This window comes from Nicotiana attenuata, unplaced genomic scaffold (genome assembly GCF_001879085.1).
Source record: "Nicotiana attenuata strain UT unplaced genomic scaffold, NIATTr2, whole genome shotgun sequence".
Classification (NCBI taxonomy): Eukaryota; Viridiplantae; Streptophyta; class Magnoliopsida; order Solanales; family Solanaceae; genus Nicotiana; species Nicotiana attenuata.
The window spans coordinates 222,735-249,581 of record NW_017671370.1 but is presented as its reverse complement, the minus strand read 5'-3'; the positions used below and the strand labels follow the sequence as shown (position 1 = coordinate 249,581).

The window sequence follows — 26,847 nt, the reverse complement described above, 5'->3', positions numbered from 1 at the left end:
CGACTCAGCCCTACTACCTTTGAGGCGAGGCGATTTTCCAGAGACTTCAAGGTATATCTGCCGCGTCCGCAGACCGAGAAGTCCCTTTCCATTCTCTCTTTCGTAGTGATAGCCCTTCTATCTTTTCTTTGATTTAGATATTCTGGAGTTAGAGCATTTTGTCGTATTCATAGCTTGTGATTCATGGGATTTCGGGTTTTGGGAGTTGTTCGATTTTGAGATCTTATATTGTATATGCCAAGCGGCATCTTAACACTCTTGTATTTGTTATCTTGGGTTTTATATAAGTTTTTCCGCATTTTTCTATTCTTTTCCGAAATTGTTAGGCTTACCTAGTTGTAGGGACTTGGTGTCGTCACAACATGTTCACGGAGGGCGAACTGAGGTCGTGACAGTCTAGGACTCAAATCATGTTATACTTGCGATGTTTGCACCCTAATTGTTAATTTAATTGCTTAGATCATACTGAAACTTGATAAAGAAATTTTAAAAAGTTAAACTTCATTTGCTTGAGGTTTGGACGGGTCACTTGACCGTTGATAAGGATTGGTATTTCTTTGAATATTAGCCCCTTAATAAATCTTGAATTGATTGTTTTAATGTATTTTCTCTTTTGTGTAGCGGGCCGAACGCCTCGGTAGCGGATAGATGCATCTATGGTTCGTGCCGTTTGATCCTCGGCAGTGCACAGTTTAAATATTTTATGTTGGATCGGGCCGTATGAGCTCGGCATGACTTGCGCATGATAAATCTTTGGAACTAATAATAATTGATATTGCTTCATTGGCTTGAGATATAAATTGTTAAATGAAGAAAATAAATTTCGAAATTTCCTATTAGTAAAAGAATTGTTTACTTACTTCTTGTTATTGAGTTTTCAGCTGTTTTATACAATCCATGCTTAAGTATAATATCGGTATTTTATTGTTAGCCCATAGTAAGTGTCGGAGTCGACCCCTCATCACTACTTCTTCGACGTTAGACTAGTTACTTACTGGGTACGTGTTGATTCACGTACTCATACTAGACTTGCTGCACATTTTGTGCAGGTACATATATGTCTAGTAGTCTTGTGGGCGTAGAGGCGCGGCTATTGCAGGGACTTAGGTGAGCTGCATCCCATGTTGTGAATTCGCAGCACACAGAGTCTCCATCAGAGTTATTTACACCCTCCTGTCTAATTGTATTCCAGACAGATATTGTATTTTTGCTATATTTCCTAGTTGATACCCATGCACTTGTGACACCGGGTTTTGGGGTGATTATGAGTTGTTCAGTATTGTAGTTGTAAAAATATTATTTACTCGGTAATTTCTATCTCTTACTATTTAATTAAAGGAAATTATGATTTCGAAAATACTAAAATGAGTAATTAAGTTAATCATTTATTTGTTGGCTTGCCTGACAGCGGTGTTAGGCGCCATCACGACCTTTAATGGATTTTGGGTCGTGACAGTATTGGACCTTCATATGTTTCAATTAGGATGTTAACACAACTAGCCAGTCAAATTTTCTGTTTATTTTCATAGTTAGTTTAGATTATACACTGATTGTATTACACATATTAATGTATTATGCATGTATTATATATTTGTCAACAATTTTTAGTTTAAGTGGTTATGTGGGCGATTAATTAGATTGATTCGTCTTCATTTTTATGAAACTTTTAATTTTAATATGAAAAAGAACGACATCTCTTATATTAGGACAACTCAACTTTAATTTTTTATTTTTTTATAATTAAGGACAAATATTTTTTCTAGCCAAAAATCTTCTTTCCTTTTAACTTTTGTGTTTGATGGTAGGTTAGAAATACGATTTTTGGCTACTTTGCACCTATTATTTGATACACTTTAATTGTGTTTGAGCGAAAACATAGATAATTTTATACTCATCACACGTTTTCTGTTGTGTAGGCTGAGATTTCAGGCTAAGCTGAGTTTTTTGAGCTAAAATAAATAAAAGAGAACTTTGAAGTCAGAGTAGAAGTTTGAGAGTTAAGCCGGAATCGAGTTCCAGGGTCAAGGACCGGGTACACATATAACAAAATAGAAAAAAAAATAAAAAATGCCTTAGAAGCTTAAAATTTCGATCCCTGTGAAAAGTGACACTAATACGTCATGTGTTAGGCCTTGGCAAACAAGGGAATAACCCATTTTTGGCTTCTGGCGAGAAGAAACAAGGCAGCAGACATTGTTTTTGTTAAGATTCTGAAAAGTGCCACTAATGCGGCGTGACGCACTAGTGCAATAGCGAGTTATTCCAGTTCGGCTTAGAGAGGGTATTTTGGTCCAAATTTGCACATACTCAATATAAATACACTTTAAACACGAACTTTCAAGGGGATTCGACCAAGGAGAATTTTGGGGAGCTACTACTGAAGACATAAAATTTCATCAATTCTCTTGCTAACAATCGATGCAAAACGAGAGTTTGTATCGTAAAGTTGTCTTTGATATTTTTTATTTTCTTAAATTTCTTTATGATAAATTTTCCCATATTTATGGAATAGTTTGTCGTAGGGTTTGACGGATATGGTGTTTAGATTGCTATTTTGGGATTTAACTCTACTTTAATTGTTTGAATTTGTTTATGGAGCTTTGAATTGTTTGCGAATTTATTCACCGATTTAATTAATCGAAAGAGGAATATTGTGGTGATTATCTTTGCATTATTTTGTTTGGTTTAATTTAATGATTCTTCTAAGTAATCGAGAGAGCTTCTTGAATTATTGATTAAACCAAGTTAGGTATTCGAGAGACGTTTTCTTAAAGACTAGTACATTAACGTGTTCTTGCATATCTTCACAGTGCTTCATATTAGTATTTTCGTAGAGTTCAGATTTAATCAAGAGAGTGTTACATCTCGCGTTTTCATATGTTAAAGTTTCGTCTTGAGTTAATCGACGTAGACTCGGGGATGAGATTTTCTTGAGATTATAAGCATTAGGCTATTTCAAACACGTGATGAGTAAATTCGTTAAGGAAAGAAGGTAATCAAATAAAACAAAATGAGTTTCGTTGAAGGTTGTCGATTTAGGATAAAATACGGGCCGAGCGATAATACCTGATATTTATGGACTAGTACCATACAAGGTACCATATGACCGTGATAGTATGATGTATAAAGTATATTTAAAATGAGTAGAATTTTAAGTAATTTGAGATAATTCTTAATTATGCGGGTAATTGGTTAATTACCGGGTAACGGGACATTACCTAATTACCTAATAAGTGAATAAAGATTAAAAAAAACCCACCCAACCCCACGTGGCAGCAAGCCACTAACAAATAGATGACTCTTGGTCACATTAGATTAGGTGGCAACCTAATTTCAAGACAAGCCATGTGATTAGAAAAGCTACAAGTCTTTTAATACCAAAAATGCTTATCGTCCAACATTTTTGGAAGAATAGAAATCTTTATCTTACAACATTGTGAAAGAATAGAAAGGGCTCTACGTAAGGCAATCTAAAAGCTACAATCATAAGTGAAAGTTAGCAAATCTTATAAGTTTCAACGTGACTACAACCAAAAATCCCTACAAATCCTTATACACCCTACAATCAGAAGTGAAAGTTAGCAAATCTTATAAGTTTTTAACGTGACTTCTTGCAACCAAAAAATTCAACAAGAATTATTGGAACCGTAGCAACCTAAAATTTTACGGTTCTAAAGAAGTACGGTACAATCTTTTCCAAGAATATTATACAGATTTTTTTCTCTACTCAAGGTATGTTAAGGCTATCCCTCTTTCTTTTTGGCTTGATCCAAATAATACTAATGAAACGAGCAAAATACGCAACTTTCACAAAAGACTCTATTCTTAAAAATACTAGGGGTGTCTATATTCTTGATTCCCCGTCTGAATTATTACTATATCTTCTGTTCTTGGGTCTCAGAAAAATACGTATTTGATAAAGTTTATCTGAAAGGCATATTGATTTTTATGTCATTCCGAGAAAAACCTTATTAACGTATTTCTTATGCATTTCATGCATTTATATATGTACATTAACCCATGACCAGATGGTGTTATATACGCGTATATATGTCTATTATGTGTATATGAGATATGGGAAAAGGTTACGACGTTATATACGCACCACCACTTGATCAGTTGGTATATGTTGATGATTTTGCCCACAGTGGCCAAGATGATATGATGGGATGTCCTCAGAGGCTTGATGATGTTATGTACACCTATACCTATGCATGACACGATATTTACACGCACGTGCATGATATTATAACTGTTTCAGGATTTGTAAAGTTATTTAGACTTACAGGCGGAATTCCTTATTCCATGTTTCATCTATGTCTCTTATGTACTGATTTCCATGCCTTACATACTCAGTACATTATTCGTACTGACGCCCTATTTTCCGAGGCCTGCGTTTCATGCCCGCAGGTGTATGTAGGCAAGCTGACGGTGCCCCTGCTTAGGATCCTGAGTTGGCGTGCTCCACTTGATCCGGAGCTGCTTTTGATTTTGGTACGATATGCTAGTATACATATATGGGTATGACGTGCCCAGTCCCGTCCTTGTACAGTTGTATTTTCTACTAGAGGTCTGTAGACAGTCATGTATAGTTGGATAGTAGGTGGCCTTGTCGGCTTCCAGTTTTGGGTATAGTTGTTTATAGCAGCCTTGCCAGCTCGCCAATTGTATTCCGCATATATATGTACATATGTCTTTTGGATAGGTTTCCCTCACGTATGTTATTCATGCTTATATCTTAAACGCATGCTTAAGAATATTCGACATGTAGTTTGGGCACCGGTCGCGGCCCATTGGTTTGGGTCGTGACAGAGAAAAATCTTGACCTTACGTTTAAGCTAGTCATCAAGTGAATTTGTGAGAATCATTAGAACATTAGAAGTGAATTTAAGCAGAGTTAGATCCCGAATAACTATCTTACACCTATCCTGTCGTTGGCCTTATTTCTCATATTGCTTACAATTCGTTTTAGTTCAAATCTCACTCTCTGTGATCAAATTTAATTAGTCGCAATCTTAATTTAGTAGTTAATTGTAGTTAATAATCACTCCAACTCAAGTGTTGTTCATCCTGAATAGCAGTAAATCATAAGTTATTTGAACATATTAAAATCCAATTCATGTGGAGACAATAATTAAATTACACTATCTTTAACTAGCGAGCATTAATTTTTATATTATATTTTGCGCTCGTCAGTGTTCATTTAAATATCGTCGCATAAAGTGAAGCGAAAGGAGAATGATAATTAAATGTAACAATTCCATGTCAACTTAGAAGGTCATAGAAAAGGAAAGAAAAGAAGCAATTATTGGGGTTATTGATGTCATCTAAAGCGAAAAACGAACAATTAATTGTTATCCATGTCTAACTTATACAGTTATAAGGTCATAAAAGGAGTAATAAGGTATGTTTATTTTTTGGTTGGTACAACACGGATGGTTTTGCAACTTGCAGACACAGGAATATCTAAAGATATAATATTAGTTTCGCTTTCACTATTATAAGCAAGTCGAAGAATTATAAAATGAGATCTATAGACATTAATATATTTTATGTTAAAATGGTTGAACTTCCCTTAATGTTATTGAGACAAAAAAAATAAGCTAATTCTTGAAATATTTTAAATTTTAGATGATTCGATTACTAAATCAATTTATTTCTAAATTCATGGGTCATTTTCATATATAACTATTTTTGGGGCCACCATTGAAGTCATATCCGCATCGTACAAATTTTTTGTAAAGTGTACCCGCTCGAATCTGAAGTAGTTCAATCTCTTCAATGTAACTTCAGAAATCAAATCTGAAGTTCTTCTATCTTTCAAATGCAGCTTCAGAAATTTGAATCTGAAGTAGTTCAATCTCTTATATGCAACTTCAGAAGTCAAATCTGAAATTTTTATCTTTCAAATGCAATTTCAGAAAATCGAATTTTAAGTAGTTCAATCTATTGAATGCAACTTCAGATTTCGAATTTTAAGTTGTGAAACATAAACTTGTTCTTCGAATTTCAACAATTCAATACACGACTCAATGCACAAATCTACTCTAAATGAGCTCAGATTTGAAATATAACTTTCAAATATCATAAAGAACAAATCTCAACCATCAAATTGTCAAAACAACAACAAATTTAACAAACTCATTTTGCAACTAAGAAGAGGAAGAAGAATCTCTAAGCACAAAGAAGAAGAAAATAACAGTAATAAGAAGACAAAAGTGTATGTATCTGAAGTTATCTAAAAATTGGTAATTGGTTAAACCTTTTTTTGAAAGTTGATATAAATTCAGTGAGTAGCGCAAAACTGAGCGCTACATGAAAGTTTTACTAAATTCACTAATCAGTTCTAAAGTTATGTCCCCGAACTCTTCCATATGGACCATAATCCAGCAGAATTGACTCGAATTTTGAAGAATTAACCAAGATAGTTGTTCGCCTAATTTATTAAATTAAAAATAGCTGGCGAATATATATAGTTTATGTACAATATATAAATTATGTATAATCAATTTATAATCTATGTATACCAACTATAAAAAAGTAAATATTGAATCTGACCGACTATTTGTGTAATTTTGAAATTTTTACCTAGCTATACTATATTAAAAACTTATTTATCACTTTTCTTTAGGTTTCTTAAAAATTACACTGTGTATCTATATTTATTTTATATATATATATATATATATATATATATATATATATATATATATATAAAACCATAAGAAAAGAAGGATCCCTTAAATTTAGGAATTAACTATAATCGTATCCCTCCCTCTTCCTATTCCCAACGTCTGCCAGCTATATTCCCCCCAATACAAGCACGATTACCTTTCCAATTTCAAAAGATTTCAAAATTTTCTCTCTTTCATACAAATCAACCAAAACCTCTCTTTTGCACATAACCAAGCGACTATCTCTCTAAAATTGTATCACTATATGTTTCTCTAAATCAGTTCCACCAACAACCATTAAAAAGCTTTAACAATTGACAAATCCATCAACATTATCTCTAAATTTGTAGCAGCAGAGGGCTAGCCATTGGCAATGAAGCTTTGAATTCGATATTCTAGTTTTACCAATTTGTGATGTATTTAGATTGAGTGTTCTTGCAAATAATTGAGAATGCTCTTTGGAGTTTATATCTCAATTTTGAAGGTGATTGGTTAAGTTTAGAGTTTGATTTAGATGAAATTTCAGACTGAAACTCAAAGAGAAAAACGTTTCAGAATTGTATCATGATTGTATGATAATTGTATCGCAATTGTATCAGTTTTGCATATGAATTGTTTCAATACATCAATACCTAAAACAATACCTGATACAATACTAATATAAGTATGATATAGTATTGTATCATAATAGAAGTTAAAGCTGGTTTTAGGTGGAATTTTCATATTAAAACTTTAAGAAGATGAAGATTGGAATTGTATTATAATTGTATCACAATAAATGTATCAAGCTTGTATCTGATACATCAATATATAAAATAATACCCGATACAATACTAATACACGTATAATACAATATTGTATCAGTTTAAGTTTAGAATTGATTTTAAGTTGTATCAGAATCGTATTAGAATTCTTTTAAGATTGTATCAAATTTGTATTACAATAATCTGAGTTGTATCTGATGCATCAATATATGAAACAATACTTGGTACTATACTGATACAAGTATAATACAATATTTATATTAGAATTGAATAAGTTTTTTAGAGTAGAACCGTGATAAGTACAAATTTTTCAAATTTCCTCTAATTTTTGCAATGGATCTTTAAAATTGCATAAATTCCTTTTTAAGAAATATCACCGTACAAAAAGTAAGTATTTTATATTATTTTAAAATATGATTGCTATTGTCGCCACAGAATTTTAGAGAAGAAGATAATTCAACGTTGAATTGATATCGAATCTCGTTATATCTATCAAAATGATCGAGAATTATGCTTATGCTAATTGTATGTATTCATGATCGAGAATCATATGTATTTTTTGTCTTGGAATGGACCAATTTATAGATGAGAGTGTTAGGCAAATAAATCGAAGAAATTAGGGCGTATATTTGCATAGAAGAAGAAGGAGAGAGAGAAGAGGAATGAAAAAAAAAAAGGGGAAGGATATAATCAAATCGCTTAATTGAAGGCACTAATAATGGTGCAGAAGCCTTTTAAAGGGAAATATATACAATTTGTAAGAAAAATTTAGATTCTTATTGAAAACTACAAAACCTTGAGAAAATAGGTAAAATAAGTTCCTATTGTAGTATATATAGGATAAATTCCCTGTAATTTTAGGGTTATAAACTGAAGCCCAATTCCATAAGTCCACTCAAATTTGGCCCATAAGAAACTATGGGTTTACAGTCGCGAAGCCATGATATATTGTTGAAGAATTATGGGTATGGGCCTAAAATGATTTGTAAACAGTTTTTAATTTTAATCCAAACCCAAGCAATCGTTCTCTTCTATCTTTCATTTCGTTAAAATATCATGGTATAGCCAGTTTTCACATTGGTCAATGAAAAATAGCCAGCGTTTATCAAGTCAATGACAAATAGCCACTATTTTGCTGCAACAGGGACCGGTCCAGTATAATATACGGGAGTTCTGGTGCATTTGTGTACGAACTCCAGCATATTATGCTGGACCTGTATACTTTGCTAACTCCTGTAAAATTTGCGGGAGACTGGAGCACCAGTGCTCCAAACTCCAGTATATTATACTGTACAATTATACTTGCTGGAACTCCCGTAAAATTTGCGGGAGTTCCAGCATAATTATGCTTGAACTCCCGTAAAATTTGCGGGAGTTCCAGCATAGTTATCCTGGAACTCCTGTAAAATTTACGGGAGTTCAAGCATACTTATGCTGGAACTCCCGTAAAATTTGCGGGCGTATTTTTCCGGATTTTGAACAGTGTTTTCGCTCAGATTTAAAGTGGCTAAATTTCGATGATTTTTGAAATTTGGCTATTTTTCAACGACCAGTGGTAAATCTGGCTATTTTTGAATTTCTCCCTTTCATTTCTTGTTAACTGGGTATTTTGTTTTGTAACACAGCACAATGAAAGTTGGGGCTAAAGATTAAATACCCACACTTGGGACTACAATCACAAAACAAAGACGGGCATTGACATAACCAGAGCTCATTCGTCTTGTCAAGTTGAATTGTTCTACGTACATAACCGGATCCCGTGCATAGTGAGAGCTTTGTGCATCGGGCTGTCTTTTTTGTTTCCAAATTCGGTTACTATCGGATTAGTGTTTTCTTTTTTTGGCTGAAGACTGTCGGATTAGTTAGTAGTTACAAGACTTCAGCAGAAGATTCGAGGAAGGATACAAAGACTGAAAGTCAAAGAAAAACTTGTCAATTACATGGGTATTTATGCTTTAATGGTTATAATAATAATAAGCAATGGGCTAATTGCTCTTTTTTTTTTTCAAAGCAGCATATCTAGTTTCTTCTATTACAAGTTGAATATGCTTTTTTGTTAAAAGTAATTAAATAAGCAGTGAGCTCATTGCTCTTGGTTTGTGTAAGCATCGACATATAGTTTTTTCTTTACACGTTGGATTTCTTTCTCTGCATACACTTTTTGCCCTTTTCAAATTTGTTGGTTCAACTAAGAACCAAAAAGGAAAAATTGGCTGCTCCAAAATGGTATGCTGATGCTCAGAGCAGTTAGGTAGCTTGTTGTAAAGCAATGCTTGCTTAGTAGGATAGATTGACAACTAGGAAAACAGAGATTAAAAAGAAAGATTTAACGTCTGAGATACATTGACAATGCAGAATTTCCACATTGTCAATGTATTTTTACGTGTTGTAGTAGGTAACCTCTCTTACGAATATCATTTTTAATATAAGATTATTAATTCTCTTTTAGATAATATAATTTTTTTTACACTATTAACAACAACAACTCAGTATAATCTTACTAGTGGGATTTGGGGAGAATAGAGTGTACGCAAACCTTACCCCTACCCCGGAGAGGTAGAGAGGCTGTTTCCGGAATACCCTCGACACAAGGAAATGAAAAGAGACAACAGATCCGTAACAACAACATAAACCAGGAAAAATAATAATATCAGCAACGTAAGAGACGACAAATAAATGGGAGGGCAATAACACAATAACTCAACATAAGTCGCAAGCAGTCCTAGAAAAAACACTATCTGAATAGCCGGTACAAAGAGGAAAACATGCTCGACTACCCCCTAACCTACAACCCTAATGCACGGCCTCCACACCTCCCTATCAAGAGTCATCTCCTCGGAAATCTGAAGCTGCGCCATGTCCTGCCTGATCACCTCGCCCCAATACTTCTTAGGCCGCTCTCTACCTCTTCTCATATATATCTGCCAAAGCCAACCGTTCGCACCTCCTAACCGGGGCATCTAGGATTCTTCTCCGCACGTGCCCGAATCATCTAAATGATTCCGCACGTAATTCCAGCTTTGGAATCTCTCTTCCTTCTTTGGATCTCTTTTCTTTATTAGTTATCTAATAGACTTCTCTCTTTAGATTGATTTTGCTTTTCATAATCTTTCCTTATGATTTTTCTTTTTTTCTAAAGCGGCATTCTCCTTTCTATCTATCTTTAATTGAATTATGGAACTTTCTCCCCGAGCTGCGGAACTAACAAGTCTATTAGAAAGTCGAATTAGCAACTTTTACACCAATTTTCAAGTGGATGAGATTGGTCGAATGGTCTCAGTTGGAGATGGAATTGCATGTATTTATGGATTGAACGAGATTCAAGCTGGGGAAATGGTTGAATTTGCCAGCGGTGTGAAAGGAATAGCCTTGAATTTTGAGAATGAGAATGTAGGAATTGTTGTCTTTGGTAATGATACTGCTATTAAAGAAGGAGATCTTATCAAGCGCACTGGATTTATTGTGGTTGTTCCTGCGGAAAAGACTATGCTAGGGCGTGTGGTCGATGGCTTGGGAGTATTAACCAACTAAGCTTACAAATGACATCACGTACATGCATGCACAGGAGGACCTAATTAAAAGACAACATTACGTAGTTTCTCCAACAGTGACAGCATCCAAATAAACATACGATTTCGATCTTTCATAAAAAAGAAAAAGGCTAAGGTGAATTTGTACCTAATCTCGGTGATGAATCAGCAAAAAATTGCAAGTTGGTATGTCAAACACAAAGTTGTTAGAACTAGCTAGTGTGCATGTATCAACTAGCAGTAGATATAATATAGGCTTATCCGAACTTTTAAAATTTTCACCTATTCTGTCTTACTATCCGGTCATAGTCTATATAGGATTTGAATGGAATTTCCTAAAGTAGCGATAACAGTTTAGTTCCCAAAATGTCACGTTAAATAGCTGACGATATTGCTGTCTTATTCTGAATAGTTAGTGGATGCTCGAATTTTTAGGGCATTTTGAAAATGTTTTTGAAATGGATTGTCTAAGACCATTAGTCAAATTACAATGATAGTGCAAAAATTATTTACATTGTTAATATATATAACTTAAATATGTGCTTTATTAATTAGTTAGTCGCTATCAGTTATGATTAGACCTAATAATTCATCCTCCAAGTGATAAGCATGCAAATGATGCAATCAAGCAATTAACGACTACTATCTACTAGTAATATAATCAGTGATAATACTTCCCCACGACATCATGAATATAATCTTTTTCATTTAGCTAGGCATATGTTCAAAGTCTTCGATTGCTTTCTTTTTGACTTAGAATATATAGTTCTTCTAGTTTCCCCTCCCTTCCTTTTTGATTTATTTAAGAAAATCACAGCAGGGCAGGTGGAAAAACGACTGGCCAAATTTAACACTTAACTTTTTACTAAAAAATTATTAAGCTCTTTGTATCGAATTTGTCATCTTTATTCAATCGGCTAATCCTCATCTTTTAGTTTTATCCAAAAGGTAGCTCTGAATTTTAAAGCCATCTTTGACACAAAATATTTTAAAGAACTTTTAGTTTTTTAAACATAAAGTTGCCTTTCTTAATCAAATCAAAACTAAACCAAAATGTTATTACCTTTAGCCCGTAAATGACTTATTTCAATTTTCACCCATTTTCCTACCTATTATCACAGTAATAGCAAGATCTCTTATATAATTAATTCATTTATTATTCCAATATTTTAATATTATTATAGGAATAGAATTATTTTTTCCCTTATATATATTTGGATCATTAAATTCATGGGAGAATGACACACTTACCCACAAAAATAAGATTATTTACCTATATCTACCCATTTATTTTCCTACCCATCAAACTAATTACATTTCCTACCCATAGTAATTTTTGTGGGAAATTTTTTCTTTTTTCTCCAATTCTTTTTATTTCTATTCTTCTTTTCTTTTTTCCTTTTTTTCTTTCTTTTTTCTCGTTTTCTTATTTTTTTTCTTTTTCCTTCTTTAATTTCATTTAAATTCTTTTTTTTATATTCTTTTTCTCTTCATAATCTAATTTCATTTACTGTTTTCACTATTTTTATTATTCTTTTTTTATTCAATAGGAAAAATAACTGATATTGTAAATATTTGTTCACCTTTTTTAATATAACTAGCACAATATACCTTTTTTTTCTTTCTCATTTTTTAAATTCAATTATCAAACTGAAATAATATCAGTTGTCACTTGATTTAATTCACTGAATATCACACTGATTGCTGCTAAGCACCATAAATTACATAATCAGATTCTAAGAATCAACACGTGATTGCCATACAAACATTGATCTCCTTCCCTACAAATATCATTACACACTCTACCATTAGCAGTAATACAACCAGTTATAGAGCAAAAAAACATAATCTACGACAACCAAATCTCCGTATATACTTGTTAGAATAAAAATGATAATAAAATATTGAAAAATGCAATAAAAGTATAAGTAGCAAAAAGATTTCTAGTACCATGTGATACCAATATGGTATATATGTATACCAACAGAGCATACGATTGCTCTAGAATATTGCTACATGCGACTATACTACTGTACCAAAACATTAAAGGACGCAATAAAAGTATGAGAAATTACATGCTCGTATTGCAAGCTAAATATTCGCAAAACAACTTGCTCATTCTGTATACTAACAGGGTATATAGTTGTATGGGGTCGTTCCAACAATTGCCTATAACTATAAAAATTATTACATAATACACATAATTTATGTCCATCGGCACACAAAAATTCCAGCACTGCAAATCATGTTCATATAAATAATTTCATAATAGAATTCACTTAAAATGCAGCTAAAACAATCAAAACAATGTTTAAACTACCATATGATACCAATATGACATATAACTATACCAACATGGTATACAGTTTTACTGGTTAATTCACGGCAACTATATGACTATACTACTATTACATAACACACATGCATAAAGAGAAAAATAAAAAATAGTTTACCACATATTAATATAATAAAGTATTTCAAGAAATTATACTATATTATCATTATTAAAAGAAAATCAAATATTGTACCAATTAAATGCAGCTAATACAACCAAAAAATGATTCAACTAGCATATGAAGTATATAGCTATAATAATAGGGTATATAGTTGGAATGAATTGTATACCAAAATGGTATATTTGTATACTATTTGGGTATACAATACAAGTTCGTCTTCTTCTCTGGTTCAACTATATTTTAACCCAAATTTCTAAAATCTACTACAAAATCTCCACCAAATTGACTAAAACTTTAGCTACAACCTCCAATCAACTTTCCAAACAAACCCATACAGGATCGGATTAAAACAATTAAAAACTCAAACAAACCAAGTTATGAGTTTCAAGTTTCAAGATCCTTCAATGATGGATTTAATTTTCTCACAATAAAATCTTTGAAAAATTAGCATTAACATCATAATCAAAGAACAATACCCAATAAATTCCAACAGCAAACACTTCAACACACATGAAAATTCAAATTTTAGTTAGATAGTACATCTTATTTTTTGTTTTACTTTTAGGAGATAAAATAAATTATGGAGCACAAATAAAAAAGAAGAAGGGTGATGATAGCAAGAAAAAGGTACAATACTAACAGCATACAAATGCTATCTCTTTTGTGATTGAACTTCCGATTGAGAATTGTGATTTTTCATGGAGTAAAAGAGAAAAATTAATTTTGAAACTTCTTAAAAGTGTTTGCTGCTTCTCATTGAGAAATGGGTAGCGGCAGCAACGAGAATTGATGAGGAGATAAAAATAGAAAGCTAATTATTTATTGGTTGGGCGGGTAATTAGTTGTAATAGAATAGGTATTTGATGTAATTACTTTTAAAATGGGTAATTACGGGTAATTACTTTTGATTAGGTAGGTATATAGGGTAGTTTTCCCTAAATTCATTGTGTCTGTCAAAATTGAGAGCTGATAGAGAAAACTTGAGCTGAAGCTCAATTGCCATGGCTGAGATCCATGAAGCTCAGAGGAGAAGAAGAAGCTTCGAGAGAATTTCAGATTGGGGAAATATTTCTCATTAGATAGAAATCAGAAAAGTTAGTTCGTTTATATATAAGACACTGTATTTGTACAGTTGTCATCCTCCACTAACCGCCTAAAACTACCACTAACTAATAACCTGACATCAACTAACATCCTAACTAACTAATTGCAATAATAGCCATAGCTAATTCTAACAATTAATAAATGTGGCTACTAGTTAAATAATTACAATGCAACTCTAATCTTAGCACCCCTCCCCCCCCCCCCCCCCTCAAATTGGAAGGGAGGTACTCACTGCCAACTTGTGAAGTAATGAAGAATGCTTGATGCCTGTCAAGGACTTAGTAAGTATGTCTGCTAGTTGTTCGTCTGTGTGGACATAATGCAGAGAAATCAGACCGTCAATGAGCTTGTCCCTAACAAAGTGGCAATCTACCTCTATATGTTTTGTCCGTTCATGAAACACTGGATTCCTCACAATGTGCAAAGTTGCTTGGTTATCACAGTAGATTGGAATGGGAAGAGTTAGAGGCATGGTCAGCTCCTCAAAAGTTTAGATAACCAAACAAGCTGTACAACTACCTTTCTCGCAGACCTGTATTCTGCCTCTGCAGAGCTTAAAGATACAGTGTACTGCTTCTTTGATTTCCAATTGATTGGATTGTCCCCATGCAATACAATAAAATCACTAATAGACTTTCTGGCCTCAGGATAAGCTGCCCAATCTGAGTCGCAAAATGCTCTCAATCTATAATCTGCACTATTTGATAAGAAAATCCCCATACCAGGATCACCTTTCAAGTACCTGAGCACATGCATAGCAGCTTTGAGATGAGAATCTCGAGGACTCTGCCTATATTGGCTGAGATGTTGAACACTATAAGCAATATCAAGTCGTGTGTTGGTGAGAAAGTTCAGCTTCCCCACTAATTTCCTGTATTGAGTGGGATCTGTGAGCAGGTTCCCTTCATTTGCCTTTAACTTTGTCGAAGAATTAAGTGGAGAGGACATTGGAGTACAGTGTGAACATTTAAACTCTCGTGTCAGATCCCTTGTAAATTTTCTTTATGTGATTATTACTCCATCATGTTTGTACAGTATCTCCAAGCCTAGAAAGTAATGTAATCTCCCAGGTCCTTTATCTTAAAAGTCTCATGTAGAAAAGTTTTCAATGCCTTAATTTCTTCTAAGTTTGTCCCTGTCAAGAGAACATCATCCACATAAACTGCTACAAAAACCACTGAATTGCCTACTCTTTTATAAAACAAAGAATAATCCAGCATGGAATGCACATATCCCCTGGAACATAGGGCCTCAGTTAACTTGGCATACCACTGCCTGCTTGCCTGCTTCAACCCATACAATGACTTATTTAGCTTGCACACCAAATTCTGTTTGTCTACTGGTAGCCCTGGTGGCACTTGCATATATACTTCTTCATTCAGGTCTCCACGTAGGAAGGCATTATTTACATCAAGCTGAAAGATCTCCCAGTTCTTCTTTGTTGCTATGCTAACCAATGCTCTGACAGTTGTCATCTTTACAACTGGTGAGAAAGTCTCAGTATAATCTATTCCTACCTCTTAACAACCAGCCTAGCTTTAAATCTTTCAACACTCCCATCTGCCTTATGCTTAATTTTGTATACCCACTTACAACCTATTGCCTTCTTCCCTGCAAGTAGTGGAACAAGATCTCAGGTATGATTGGAGTAAAGTGCATCAAATTCCTGGTTCATAGCCTGTTGTCAAGCAGGTATGGCTGCTACCTCTTCATATGACTCAGGTTCACAGTCAGTAGAAAGAGTTTCAAGTAAATGCTGACTATCATTACTCAGTGCATTAAGGGATATAGGTTGTAAATGAGGAACATGTGTGTGAAAAGAAAAAGAGGGTGAACTATGAGTATCATCTGCAACCTGCTTTCCACCATTAGTATTAAGAGTGGGTGAATTGCATATGTTATCCTTCAAATAACTAGGAGGTTTAAGTGTTCTTTGAGGTCTATTATGAGTTAGGGTTATAGTCTGCTCAGATTGTGCAGAGTTTGGTGAAACATTCAAAAGGGATTGTTCCTGGTTCTGGGAGTGGAAACAAGGTTCAGGTGATGTGTTGGAGGTTCTATTTGAGTTAGAGGAGCTTTGGCAGTCTGGTTGAGATGGTGATATAGGTTCATAAATGTTATCATTAGTGTCATTGCCAAATGAGAGTTCAGGTGACATTAATTGTTGATGTGGATCACCACTATTACTGTTAGCATTAGGACTGACAATGTCAACATGACTCATGCTAGGTCCTATAAGAGGAAAAGGAAGAGATTGATGCTCATATTTAGATGACACATCACTGTGCTTTCCTGGCAATGCAAAGGGAAAAATTGTTTCATGAAAGGTCACATCTCTTGAAACATGTATTTTCCTTGTGGTTAGGCTTAGAACTTTGTATCCTTTTGATCCAAAGGGGTATCCTACAAAAACATGGGATGTTGATCTTGGCTCAAATTTATCTTTGTGAGGTTTCAGGTTTGTAGGGAAACATAGACAACCAAAACTCCTAAGATGTGAGTAGCTTGGTTTCTTTTTATATAGAATTTCAAAAGGGCATTTCCCTTTAAGGGATGTAGATGGCAATCTATTGATCAGGTAGTAAAAGTTAGAATGCGCTCTCCCCAATACCTTATGGGTAATTTGGACTGATATAACAATGTTGTTGCAGTTTGAAGTAGGTATTTGTGTTTTCTTTCGACTATGCCATTCTGTTGTGAAGTGTATGGACAGGTTTTCTGGTGTGTGATTCCCTTGGCTTGGAAGAACATAGCTGTTTCAGTATTCACAAATTCTAAACCATTATCAGTTCTGATGGTCTTTATTGAGGTATTGAACTAGTTTTGGACCATTGCATAGAAGGCCTTTATAACATGCAGGGCATTGCTTTTGCTGCTTAATAGATGTGCCCAGGTACATCTACTATAGTCATCAACTAGGGTAATAAAATACTTGTGATTATCATGAGTTGATGCATGATAAGGACCCCACATGTCCACATGTAAGATTTCAAATGTCTTGGTTGTGGAAGTAGTTTTCACTGGGAAAGGAGATCTAGTTTGTCTGGCCATAGGGCATATGGAACACAGAAAAAGTTATTTATTTGCAAAGGTTATTGGTATGAAATTGATACCCTTCATCTTGAGCCTATTATGCCACAAGAGATCCACAGGGCTTTCATTAGAGGTATATGCATTGCACACTGAGTCTGTTTTATTAGAAGAACTTTTATTGGAGTTCAAGAAGACTTGTACACTTTTATTATCACAATCATGAGAAGAAATGGATGCACTAGATGCTGAATTACAAGGGTGTTGACATTGTACATTATTGATACTGTGACTACCTGAGATGGGTGCACTAGGTGCAGAGCTGTGTGTGAGTGATGTGGTGGAGACTCTATTTACAGTAGAAGAATTATTCTTTCTTGAACTTGGATAGTGAAGGTAGAGACTGCCTTTAGCCTTACCAATCTCCAGAGGCCTCCTCAGTGAAAGGCCCTGTAGAAGAATACATGAGAATTTAGTGAATATGATGATGCAATCAAGTTGGACTGCCAATGAGTGAACAGAAATTAGATTGAATTTGAAACTAGGCACATATAGAACTCTTTTTAGAATGAAATGAGGACTGAGAATGACATCTCCAATTATTGTCACCTTTACTTTATATCCATTTGGCAAAGAGACCAAGAAAGGGTAAACTAAAGTTTTGATATTGCTTAATGAGGCTTTATTATAGGTCATATGGTTAGTGGCTCCTGAGTCAAGAATTCAGGAATCAGCATTTTCTTTGAAACTTTCATAAGACTGTTTACTTGACTCAACAGAAGAGGTACAAGCAGTCATACCTGCAAAGTTAACAGCACCACTAGGGGTGTGCATTCGATTTATCGAATCGATTTTGACCCTTATCGATAATTACTTATCGATTATCGATTTGTACATATGCTTATCGTTATCGTTTCAATAAGGTTTCGATTTTTTCGATTTCGATTTACCGATTTTTGGGGCTTATCGATTCGGTTATCGATTACACCAATAAGAAAATTTGCGGGATTCCACGGGAAGTATATCGCTATAAACACGCCTAACTAATATGGACAAAAAGAAGCTAAAATAAGACGAACGCCGTTTATAACATAAAAATTGTGTCAACAAGCACATGCAACGAAACTAAAGTAAGGGATCAAATGTATGCCACCAACACTCCAACGGTATAAAAAAACAAAAAACAAAATACATCATCACGGCTAATTTCTGTTTTCCATTAATTTGAACTTCATTCCCTTGAGCTTTAAATATGATCATTCCTTAAATGTGGTAGAGGAAATAATAGGGTTAGGGACTTAGGATAAAGAAAAGGGTATTATAGAATAAGGGTAAAAAAAATTGTATATCTTATCGGTTTATCGATAAACCGATAACCGAAGAGGACAAAATCGAAATCAAAATCGATAACTCGATAAGGAAAATTTCGAAATCGAAATCGATAAATCGATAAACCGATATCGATAAACCGATAACAAATAATCGATTCGATTTATCGATAAACCGATTCGAATGCACACCCCTAAGCACCGCCGGTCATGTTTATGTTTCCTGAGTTGTCTCCACTGTTTCCATTCTTAAAGGGCTCCAATATGCTCAGCAGTTGTGCATATTTCTCTTTGCTCAATTGTTGCATGGTTCGACCTTGCTCCTGAAGATTTCCTCCTTCATCTGGCATGTTTGTTGCATCACTTGCTGTTTCAAACACATTAGCTGCTAATTTCCTTCCCTGTTGCCATTATTGTACTTCAAATTCAGAGGATATCCGTATAGTTTATAGCATTTATCCTTAGTGTTGCCTGGCCTTTTGCAGAAATCACAGAATAGCCTAGGTCTATTTCCCATATAACCTCTTCCATAGTTGTTGTTCCCAGTAGCATTTGTGTGTTGGTTGTAGTTTGTCCTAAAGGTGTTCTTTCCAGACCATTAACACTCAACTATGTGGACTCAATCACTAGTTGCTGATTTTGTGGTTTAACTTCCCTTTGCTTCTCTTCTTGTATGAGAATGGAAAAAGCTTGAGCAATGCTTGGAAGGGGGTTCATCATCAGTATGCTCCCTCTCACAACAGTATACACCTCATTTAAACCCATTAAAAAATGTATCAGTCTTCTATCTTGCTCAGCCTTGTGCATATTAGCTTTAGCTCCGCAGGTGCACTGGCAGCTGCATTGTGCGTGTGCATTCAGTGTGTTTAGATCCTCCCATAACTTTTTATTTTTGTATAATAGCCTGTTATATCAAGGGTTCCCTGACTCAAATCATTAATTTCCTTCTGAAGTTGGTAGAGTTTTGCTCCATTGGTTTGATCATACCTATCTTCTAACTCCTGCCACAGCTCCTTCGCATCATTCACATATTGCAAACTATCCGCTAGATCCTTTGAAAGGGAATTTAGAATCGATGAAGTTACCATATCATCACATCGCTCCCACTGATCAAAAGTTGCATGTCCAATTGTTGGTTTCTGACACTTTTCTGTCATGAAACCAACCTTATTCTTCAGAGAGGGCTCTAAGTACACCTCTCCTCCAAGATCTGTATCCTGTGCCATCAAAAGCCACAAGTACCAATACTGAACCTGCACTCTGCGATGGATGCATGTATAGGGGACTCGAGGTATCTAAGCTGTCCTTTTCTACAGCACTTTCCTTGTCTCCAGCCATTGCTTAGATCGCAGATCTCAATTGATTTAACCGTGAATTGAAAGCGAGAAATGGAAATTCAACAGAGACAACACAGATAACCACACTTCGAGAAAACAGAGGCTAAAAGTACTAAGAATTGTCACTATTAGACGAGATCACAGTGACAATTATAGTTTCGAACAGAATTTCAAACGATTAACGATTTCGAAGAAAACCTAGATTCTTCGATCCAAAATTGAAGAGGAGATGAAGTAAGAAACTGTGAATTACCTCAGTATATGACTCCTACGCTCTGATACCATGTCAAAATTGAGAGCTGATGGAGAAAAACTTGAGCTGAAGCTCAATTGCCATGGCTGAGATCCATGAACTCAGAAGAGAAGAAGAAGCTTCGAGAGAAATTCAGATTGGGGAAATATTTCTCATTAGCTAGAAATCAGAAAAGTTAGTTCGTTTATATACAAGACACTGTATTTGTACAGTTGTCATCCTCCACTAACCGCCTAAAACTACCACTAACTAATACCCTGACATCAACTGACATCCTAACTAACTAATTGCAATAATAGCCATAGCCAATTCTAACAATTAATAAATGTGGCTACTAGTTAAATAATTACAATGCAACTCTAATCTTAACAGTGTCAAACATGCTTGGTGATTTAGGGATAAATTAAAATGTTCCCAGTATCTAGATACATTTGATAATATGAGGGTTTGATACGAAATAATTCCACCCAAGCGAAAGTTATTGTGTATGACCAGTTATAATTCAAATAGAAAAAATGATCCTACAAGAATATTTTATGTGTTATGAAACAATAAAAGAACAAGAACAATATTGCAGAGAAAAAGAGAGAGAGAGGATTCTTATTGATATTGGATGATTTACAATGGAATAGGACCCCTCTATTTATAGGGAGAGGGTGACTTAGCCACCAAATAATAAACCCTAGAATCTCTCTAAATATAGACATTCACCATAAATAAAATTTATTTATAACACTCCCCCTTGAATGTCTATTCAACAGATAATGTGCCTCGTTAAAACCTTAACTAAAATAAAACCCAGTGGGAAAAAAATTCTAGAAAAAGAAAAGAGTACACATATCTAATAATACGCCTTTCGGTTGCCTCGTTAAAAACCTTGCAAGGAAAACCCAGTGGGACAAAACCTTGTAAGGGAAAAAGAGTACAACGCGTATTAACTCCCCCTCACGAGAGCATCAATTCACATCCTTAAGCATTTGCATTCCAATCTTGTGCACCATCTTCAAAAGATCTTTGGTAGATATTTGATAAACAAATCAGCCATATTAACTTGAATGAATATATTGCACCTTGAAATCATCATTCTTGATAGAGATGGATTGTCTTCATATGATCTTGTTGAAATCGTCAGTTCAATATCTTCACATAGAGGTGAAAACTCTTGCTATCATATTATCTTGCTTATAGTTATAGCAAGATACATATGCACAAATTACATTTAGGATATAGTACTTCATGACCATGAATTCTATATGCTTTAAGCAATTTAAATCCTTCAAGGATTTTTAAGTCATATAAGCCATATAATAGACTTTAGATGCATATCAAGTTTTCATGTCATGCTAGACATATAAGATATCGAAAACTGATTGCACATACCATTGACTTATACTTTCAAGTGTTTGAACTGCATGTTCAAAACTACATTGGCTTTCTTATGTAAACCAATNGTGGTTGTCGACAACGACAATGCCATCCCACTTGCATACATATACTGAAGTACTAAACAGTACTTTATTTCCTATGGAGACTGCCGGCACAATACGAAAAATAAACGTGCAAAAAATATGTTCTAAGTCAATGTTTCTACCCTTTCCTTTTTCGTTTNAAATTATTGAGCAAGTTACCTCGCAAACACCATGTTGCGGGTTAATAATAATCGCAGATGTAACCATCTCATAGATGCATCTTATGTGGTATACATGGCAGGTGAATGAGCCCATATTCACCTTTGATATTTCCAGCATTCATGGGATTCGATCCCAATTTTAGTTGATCTATTAATTAATGAGAACAAGCAATGTAAGAGAATTCGTAAAGAACTTTCTAGTTCTTTAATATTTACCCATGTGAATTCTCTTTTATTTTTGCACATCATACTTGAATTAACATGGCTAAACCAATTATGCCAACTGGATAAATTATCAATATTGATAAACTTCAGGTTTACACCATGATGTGTGCAATTATGAATAAGCTCCAAGTTTATTATGATATGGTTTTTTATATCAATAAATATCCACTTCATTGTGGTATTCTTTTGTTTATGTAGTACAAATTGGAGAATAAAGCGGGTAGCTTTTCACATACATATTACCCCGCTACAAGTTGTGGTAATAGAAGATATTAAATATTTCCTTTATTTATAGTCTCAATATAATCAACCGCTTTCGCATATACTTTGGAAACTGAATAAGTTTCTTTGAGACTTACTACAACACAATACCTTATTGGTAATTAATTGTGTTTCTCCAAAATAGTATAATTGGCTCTTGCAGAGTTCTCAATTAATTTTGTAGTACCACATATTTATCAACACCCATATGGTGAATCTCTTTTAAGGAGAAAGTTATACCATTATGGTCATGGTCAAAATTATATGCAAGATCTGTTTCTTGCATTACCGTTGTCTTTTAATAATCACAATGCCAAAATATTTTGGCGTACAATAGGTACGTGACCAATGACCATTCATGCCATAATAATGACATTATTTCTTATATCATCTCAAACCTCCTTTTAGAGGTGAGTGCGGTATATTCACTACCACTAGCACGTTCATATTCTTTGAAGAATGAATATGTATTCATAAATCAGATATTGTCGCATTCACATCATGAATGGACCATAATCATCTATATGTGCTTTACAAAATCTCATGTCAAATTAATGACAAATATTTTTCACAGAGTGAAAGATTATTTTGAGAATCCTTATTGTTCTCATTATCACAATGATGACGATTATAATTTCGTCTATTGCCACGTCCACATCCATTGATACATTCATAGTGATAATTTTGTCTTCTTTCAGACTTATCACATACTGCTATCACATTCTCTTAAAGGAATGAGAATGGAGCAAATTCAATGGGACGGGTTTCCACTTTTTGTGCCCATAATCATACATGAATTTGATCATGGCAAGACATAGAAATTTTTACCACTTCAGGTGGTTATAATTTCTTACAAACTCCATTAGAGTTATAATCAAACTTTGTTGTCTTTGCTTGTATATAAAATCAAAGTATAGAATAAAAGAGAAAAATACGGTAAAATACTTACCTTAAATCCAGAATTTAATCATGAAGGAAGTTCATGGAACAATTGACAATCATTATGCTCAATCCCAAAGCTTCTGCTCAATTGGTTAGAGTCTCGTGCTGATAACGTGTTATGAAACAATAAAAGAACAAGAACAATATTGCAGAGAAAAAGAGAGAGAGAGGATTCTTATTGATATTGGATGATTTACAATGGAATAGGACCCCTCTATTTATAGGGAGAGGGTGACTTAGCCACCAAGTAATAAACCCTAGAATCTCTCTAAATATAGACATTCACCATAAATAAAATTTATTTATAATATTATGTATTTTATTAACCCCACTCCTATGCTTTTTTTTATCGATCTCCTACAAAAGATTATAAAACAAAAAAAAAATTGTAATGAATCATAAAACTGACATCCTAACTAACTAATTGCAATAATAGCCATAGCCAATTCTAACAATTTATAAATGTGGCTACTAGTTAAATAATTACAATGCAACTCTAATCTTAACAGTGTCAAACATGCTTGGTGATTTGGGGATAAATTAAAATGTTCCCAGTATCTAGATACATTTGATAATATGAGGGTTTGATACGAAATAATTCCACCCACGCGAAAGTTATTGTGTATGACCAGTTATAATTCAAATAGAAAAGATGATCCTACAAGAATATTTTATGTATTTTATTAACCCCTCTCCTATGCTTTTTTTTTTTATCGATCTCCTACAAAAGATTATAAAACAAAAAAAGAAATATGTAATGAATCATAAAACTGATATCCCGCGGAAAGTAATATAGTTAGAGTATAGTAACAAGGAAAAAGGAAAGGAGTACATAGAAGGTAAAAATAGAATGCACACAAGTCTATGACCCGTATTTAAAAACAATTGGTTGAATTTCCTTTCATTATAATTGTCCAAGAGAAAAAATATGAAAATAAAGTTGATCTCTTTTGTTTGTTTGGTAAGTGGTTGTCGACAACGACAATGCCATCCCACTTGCATACATATACTGAAGTACTAAACAGTACTTTATTTCCTATGGAGACTGCCGGCACAATACGAAAAATAAACGTGCAAAAAATATGTTCTAAGTCAATGTTTCTACCCTTTCCTTTTTCGTTTCAAACTTCAAAGGATAACATGTCCTTTTTCATGCTTATTTATTCGGTTATACTATATTTTTTCATACACAAAGGTGAATCCAAATTTTTTAAGTTTATCCTATAAGTTTGTTGATTAGATTCACTAATTTTAAAATTATGTGTCTATATTTATTGTTTGTTACGATTTTAATGAATTTTTATACATAAATTTATGTTCAAAAGCAATGAATCACGCCCCTATTTGTACGGGCAGCTTCTTCATCATATATATTATATAAACCCTTACTCCTTACAAGTTCTCAACCTACTCATTGTACTTTGGTGGAAACAAGTACCAAAAAAGCTCCTTAAATGGCCAAAATTTATCCAGAAACATTCAAGAACTCTAATTCTCCTTCGTTTACCTCTCCTAATTATGTGACGTCCACAAGAGAAACATTCACTATATGGATGAAATCCCTAGTGTTCCATGGGAATGGTTGTACTGTCTTTAATTCTAAAGGTGAAATTGTTTTCAGAGTTGACAACTACCAAGAAACAAGTAGCAATGAAGTATTTCTCATGGATCTTTATGGACAAGTTCTCTTCTCCATTAAAAAAGAGGTAAAAGAAAAAACTTTAATTAGTTTATTTTTTAAGTATTTTGCTGTGATATCCATAATATGGAAATTGAACTTTGTTTTTTTTTTTTTCCCCAGAAGCTAAGATTATTTGGTCGTTGGAATGGATATTTAAGCAGTGGATTTAAAGGGAAACCATGGTTTCAAGTGAGAAGGAATTGCAAGTATTTTTCACGATTAGGAGAAGTCATATGTAATGTGAATTTGGGCTGTGAAAAATCTATAGGAAGCTGCTATAAGATTCAACAAACTGATAAAAAATCATCATTTAAAGTTTCAGATAGTGCTGGTCAAGTTGTTGCAGAGGTTAGTGATCCTTTGACTTCTCCAGTCCATAGAATTTATATTGTTTTCTTTTTATATTAATAAATTTCATTTCATTTTGATTATGTATGAATTAAAAAGGATTGTACTAAATTTTGTTTTATTTAATTTGGTATATGTATTACAGGTAAAACAGAAACAGTCATCAGTAGGATTTGGGTATGGAGATGATGTGCTAACTCTAGAAGTGGAACCCCATGTTGATTACTCGTTTATTATGGCTCTTGTAACAGTATGCGGTTTGATTAAACGAAGATTATAAAAGAACAACTAGACAGATAATGAGAAATTGACACCTATAAAGTATAGGGGCAAGTACACAGATAGTCATTCTCAAGTATGCTATTTAGAGATTAATCAGTACTTATTTTGTCCTGAAATTTTAAACTAAAAATCTTGACTTCAGGGCAACTCAGAACATTTATATCCTAAAAAATTAAACTGAAAAACTGAAATTCAGGACGTACTGGCTAAATTCTAAATAGCAGCCCTTTAGAGTGGCTACCTGGTGTCATTTCTACCAAAAGTGTAATCTTGAAGAGTTCAAAGTTCATGGGCTCCTCCGCATGAATCGTATTGGGCTTCACGCTCAACTTGGGCCGTATGCTGACTCAAGCCCAATGGGGAATTTGCATCTATACCCGCTTTTTGGGTCACGTTTTAACTTGTACCCGCTTTGCAAAAAAATTGCAAGCATACCCACTTTTTCGCGTAACTTCAGCATATGGGCCTGAAGTAGCAAAGGCAATCACGCAAACTTCTGCATTCTAGTAGACGGGCCTGAAGTAGCAAAAATTGCTGAACCAAGTGTGCTGAAGTTTTTGTTTGTAATTGTTGAACTTCAGCATGTTTTAGCTGAAATTTTTCACGTAAACTTAGTGTTGGCTGAAGTTTTTGTTTGTAATTGCTGAACTTAAGCATTCTAGTAGCTGAAGTTTTGTTCTCTATTTGTTGAAGTTTTTGTTTGTAATTGATGAACTTAAGCATTCTAGTAGCTAAAGATTTGTTCTCTATTTGCTGAAGTTTTTGTTTGTAATTGCTGAACTTCAGCATGTTTTAGCTGAAGTTTTTCATGTAAACTTAGTGTTGGCTGAAGTTTTTGTTTGTAATTGCTGAACATAAGCATTCTAGTAGCTGAAGTTTTGTTCTCTATTTGCTTTACTTCAGCATGTTTTAGCTGAAGTTTTGTTCTATATTTGCTGAACTTAAGCATGTTTTATGCCATCATGTAATTGATTTTTTGTACAGATAATAAGTTTATCATAA

The 26,847-nt window shown here is 34.0% G+C and overlaps 2 protein-coding genes across 2 annotated transcripts; one reads left to right on the top strand and one right to left on the bottom strand.

Annotated features, from left to right (window-relative positions):
* Positions 1-15,002: 15,002 nt before the first annotated feature.
* On the bottom strand, positions 15,003-15,476 carry LOC109207850 (uncharacterized mitochondrial protein AtMg00240-like). Its single transcript, XM_019370851.1, has one exon. The coding sequence runs from the start codon at positions 15,474-15,476 to the stop codon at positions 15,003-15,005; it is 474 nt and encodes a 157-aa protein (XP_019226396.1).
* Positions 15,477-24,742: 9,266 nt separating this feature from the next.
* On the top strand, positions 24,743-26,281 carry LOC109207852 (protein LURP-one-related 11-like). The gene is made up of 3 exons (XM_019370853.1): positions 24,743-25,240; positions 25,336-25,563; positions 25,709-26,281. The coding sequence occupies exons 1-3, from the start codon at positions 24,989-24,991 to the stop codon at positions 25,841-25,843; spliced, it is 615 nt and encodes a 204-aa protein (XP_019226398.1). The 5' UTR covers positions 24,743-24,988; the 3' UTR covers positions 25,844-26,281.
* The last annotated feature ends 566 nt before the right edge of the window (positions 26,282-26,847 follow it).

Bases quoted from the DNA above. Each gene is read 5' to 3' on its own strand.
- LOC109207850 (XM_019370851.1), bottom strand. From the start codon at position 15,476: ATGTCCTCTCCACTTAATTCTTCGACAAAGTTAAAGGCAAATGAAGGG.
- LOC109207852 (XM_019370853.1), top strand. From the start codon at position 24,989: ATGGCCAAAATTTATCCAGAAACATTCAAGAACTCTAATTCTCCTTCG. The intron at 25,241-25,335 runs GTAAAAGAAAAA...TTTTTTCCCCAG, and splicing joins TCTTCTCCATTAAAAAAGAG to AAGCTAAGATTATTTGGTCG. The intron at 25,564-25,708 runs GTTAGTGATCCT...TATGTATTACAG, and splicing joins CTGGTCAAGTTGTTGCAGAG to GTAAAACAGAAACAGTCATC.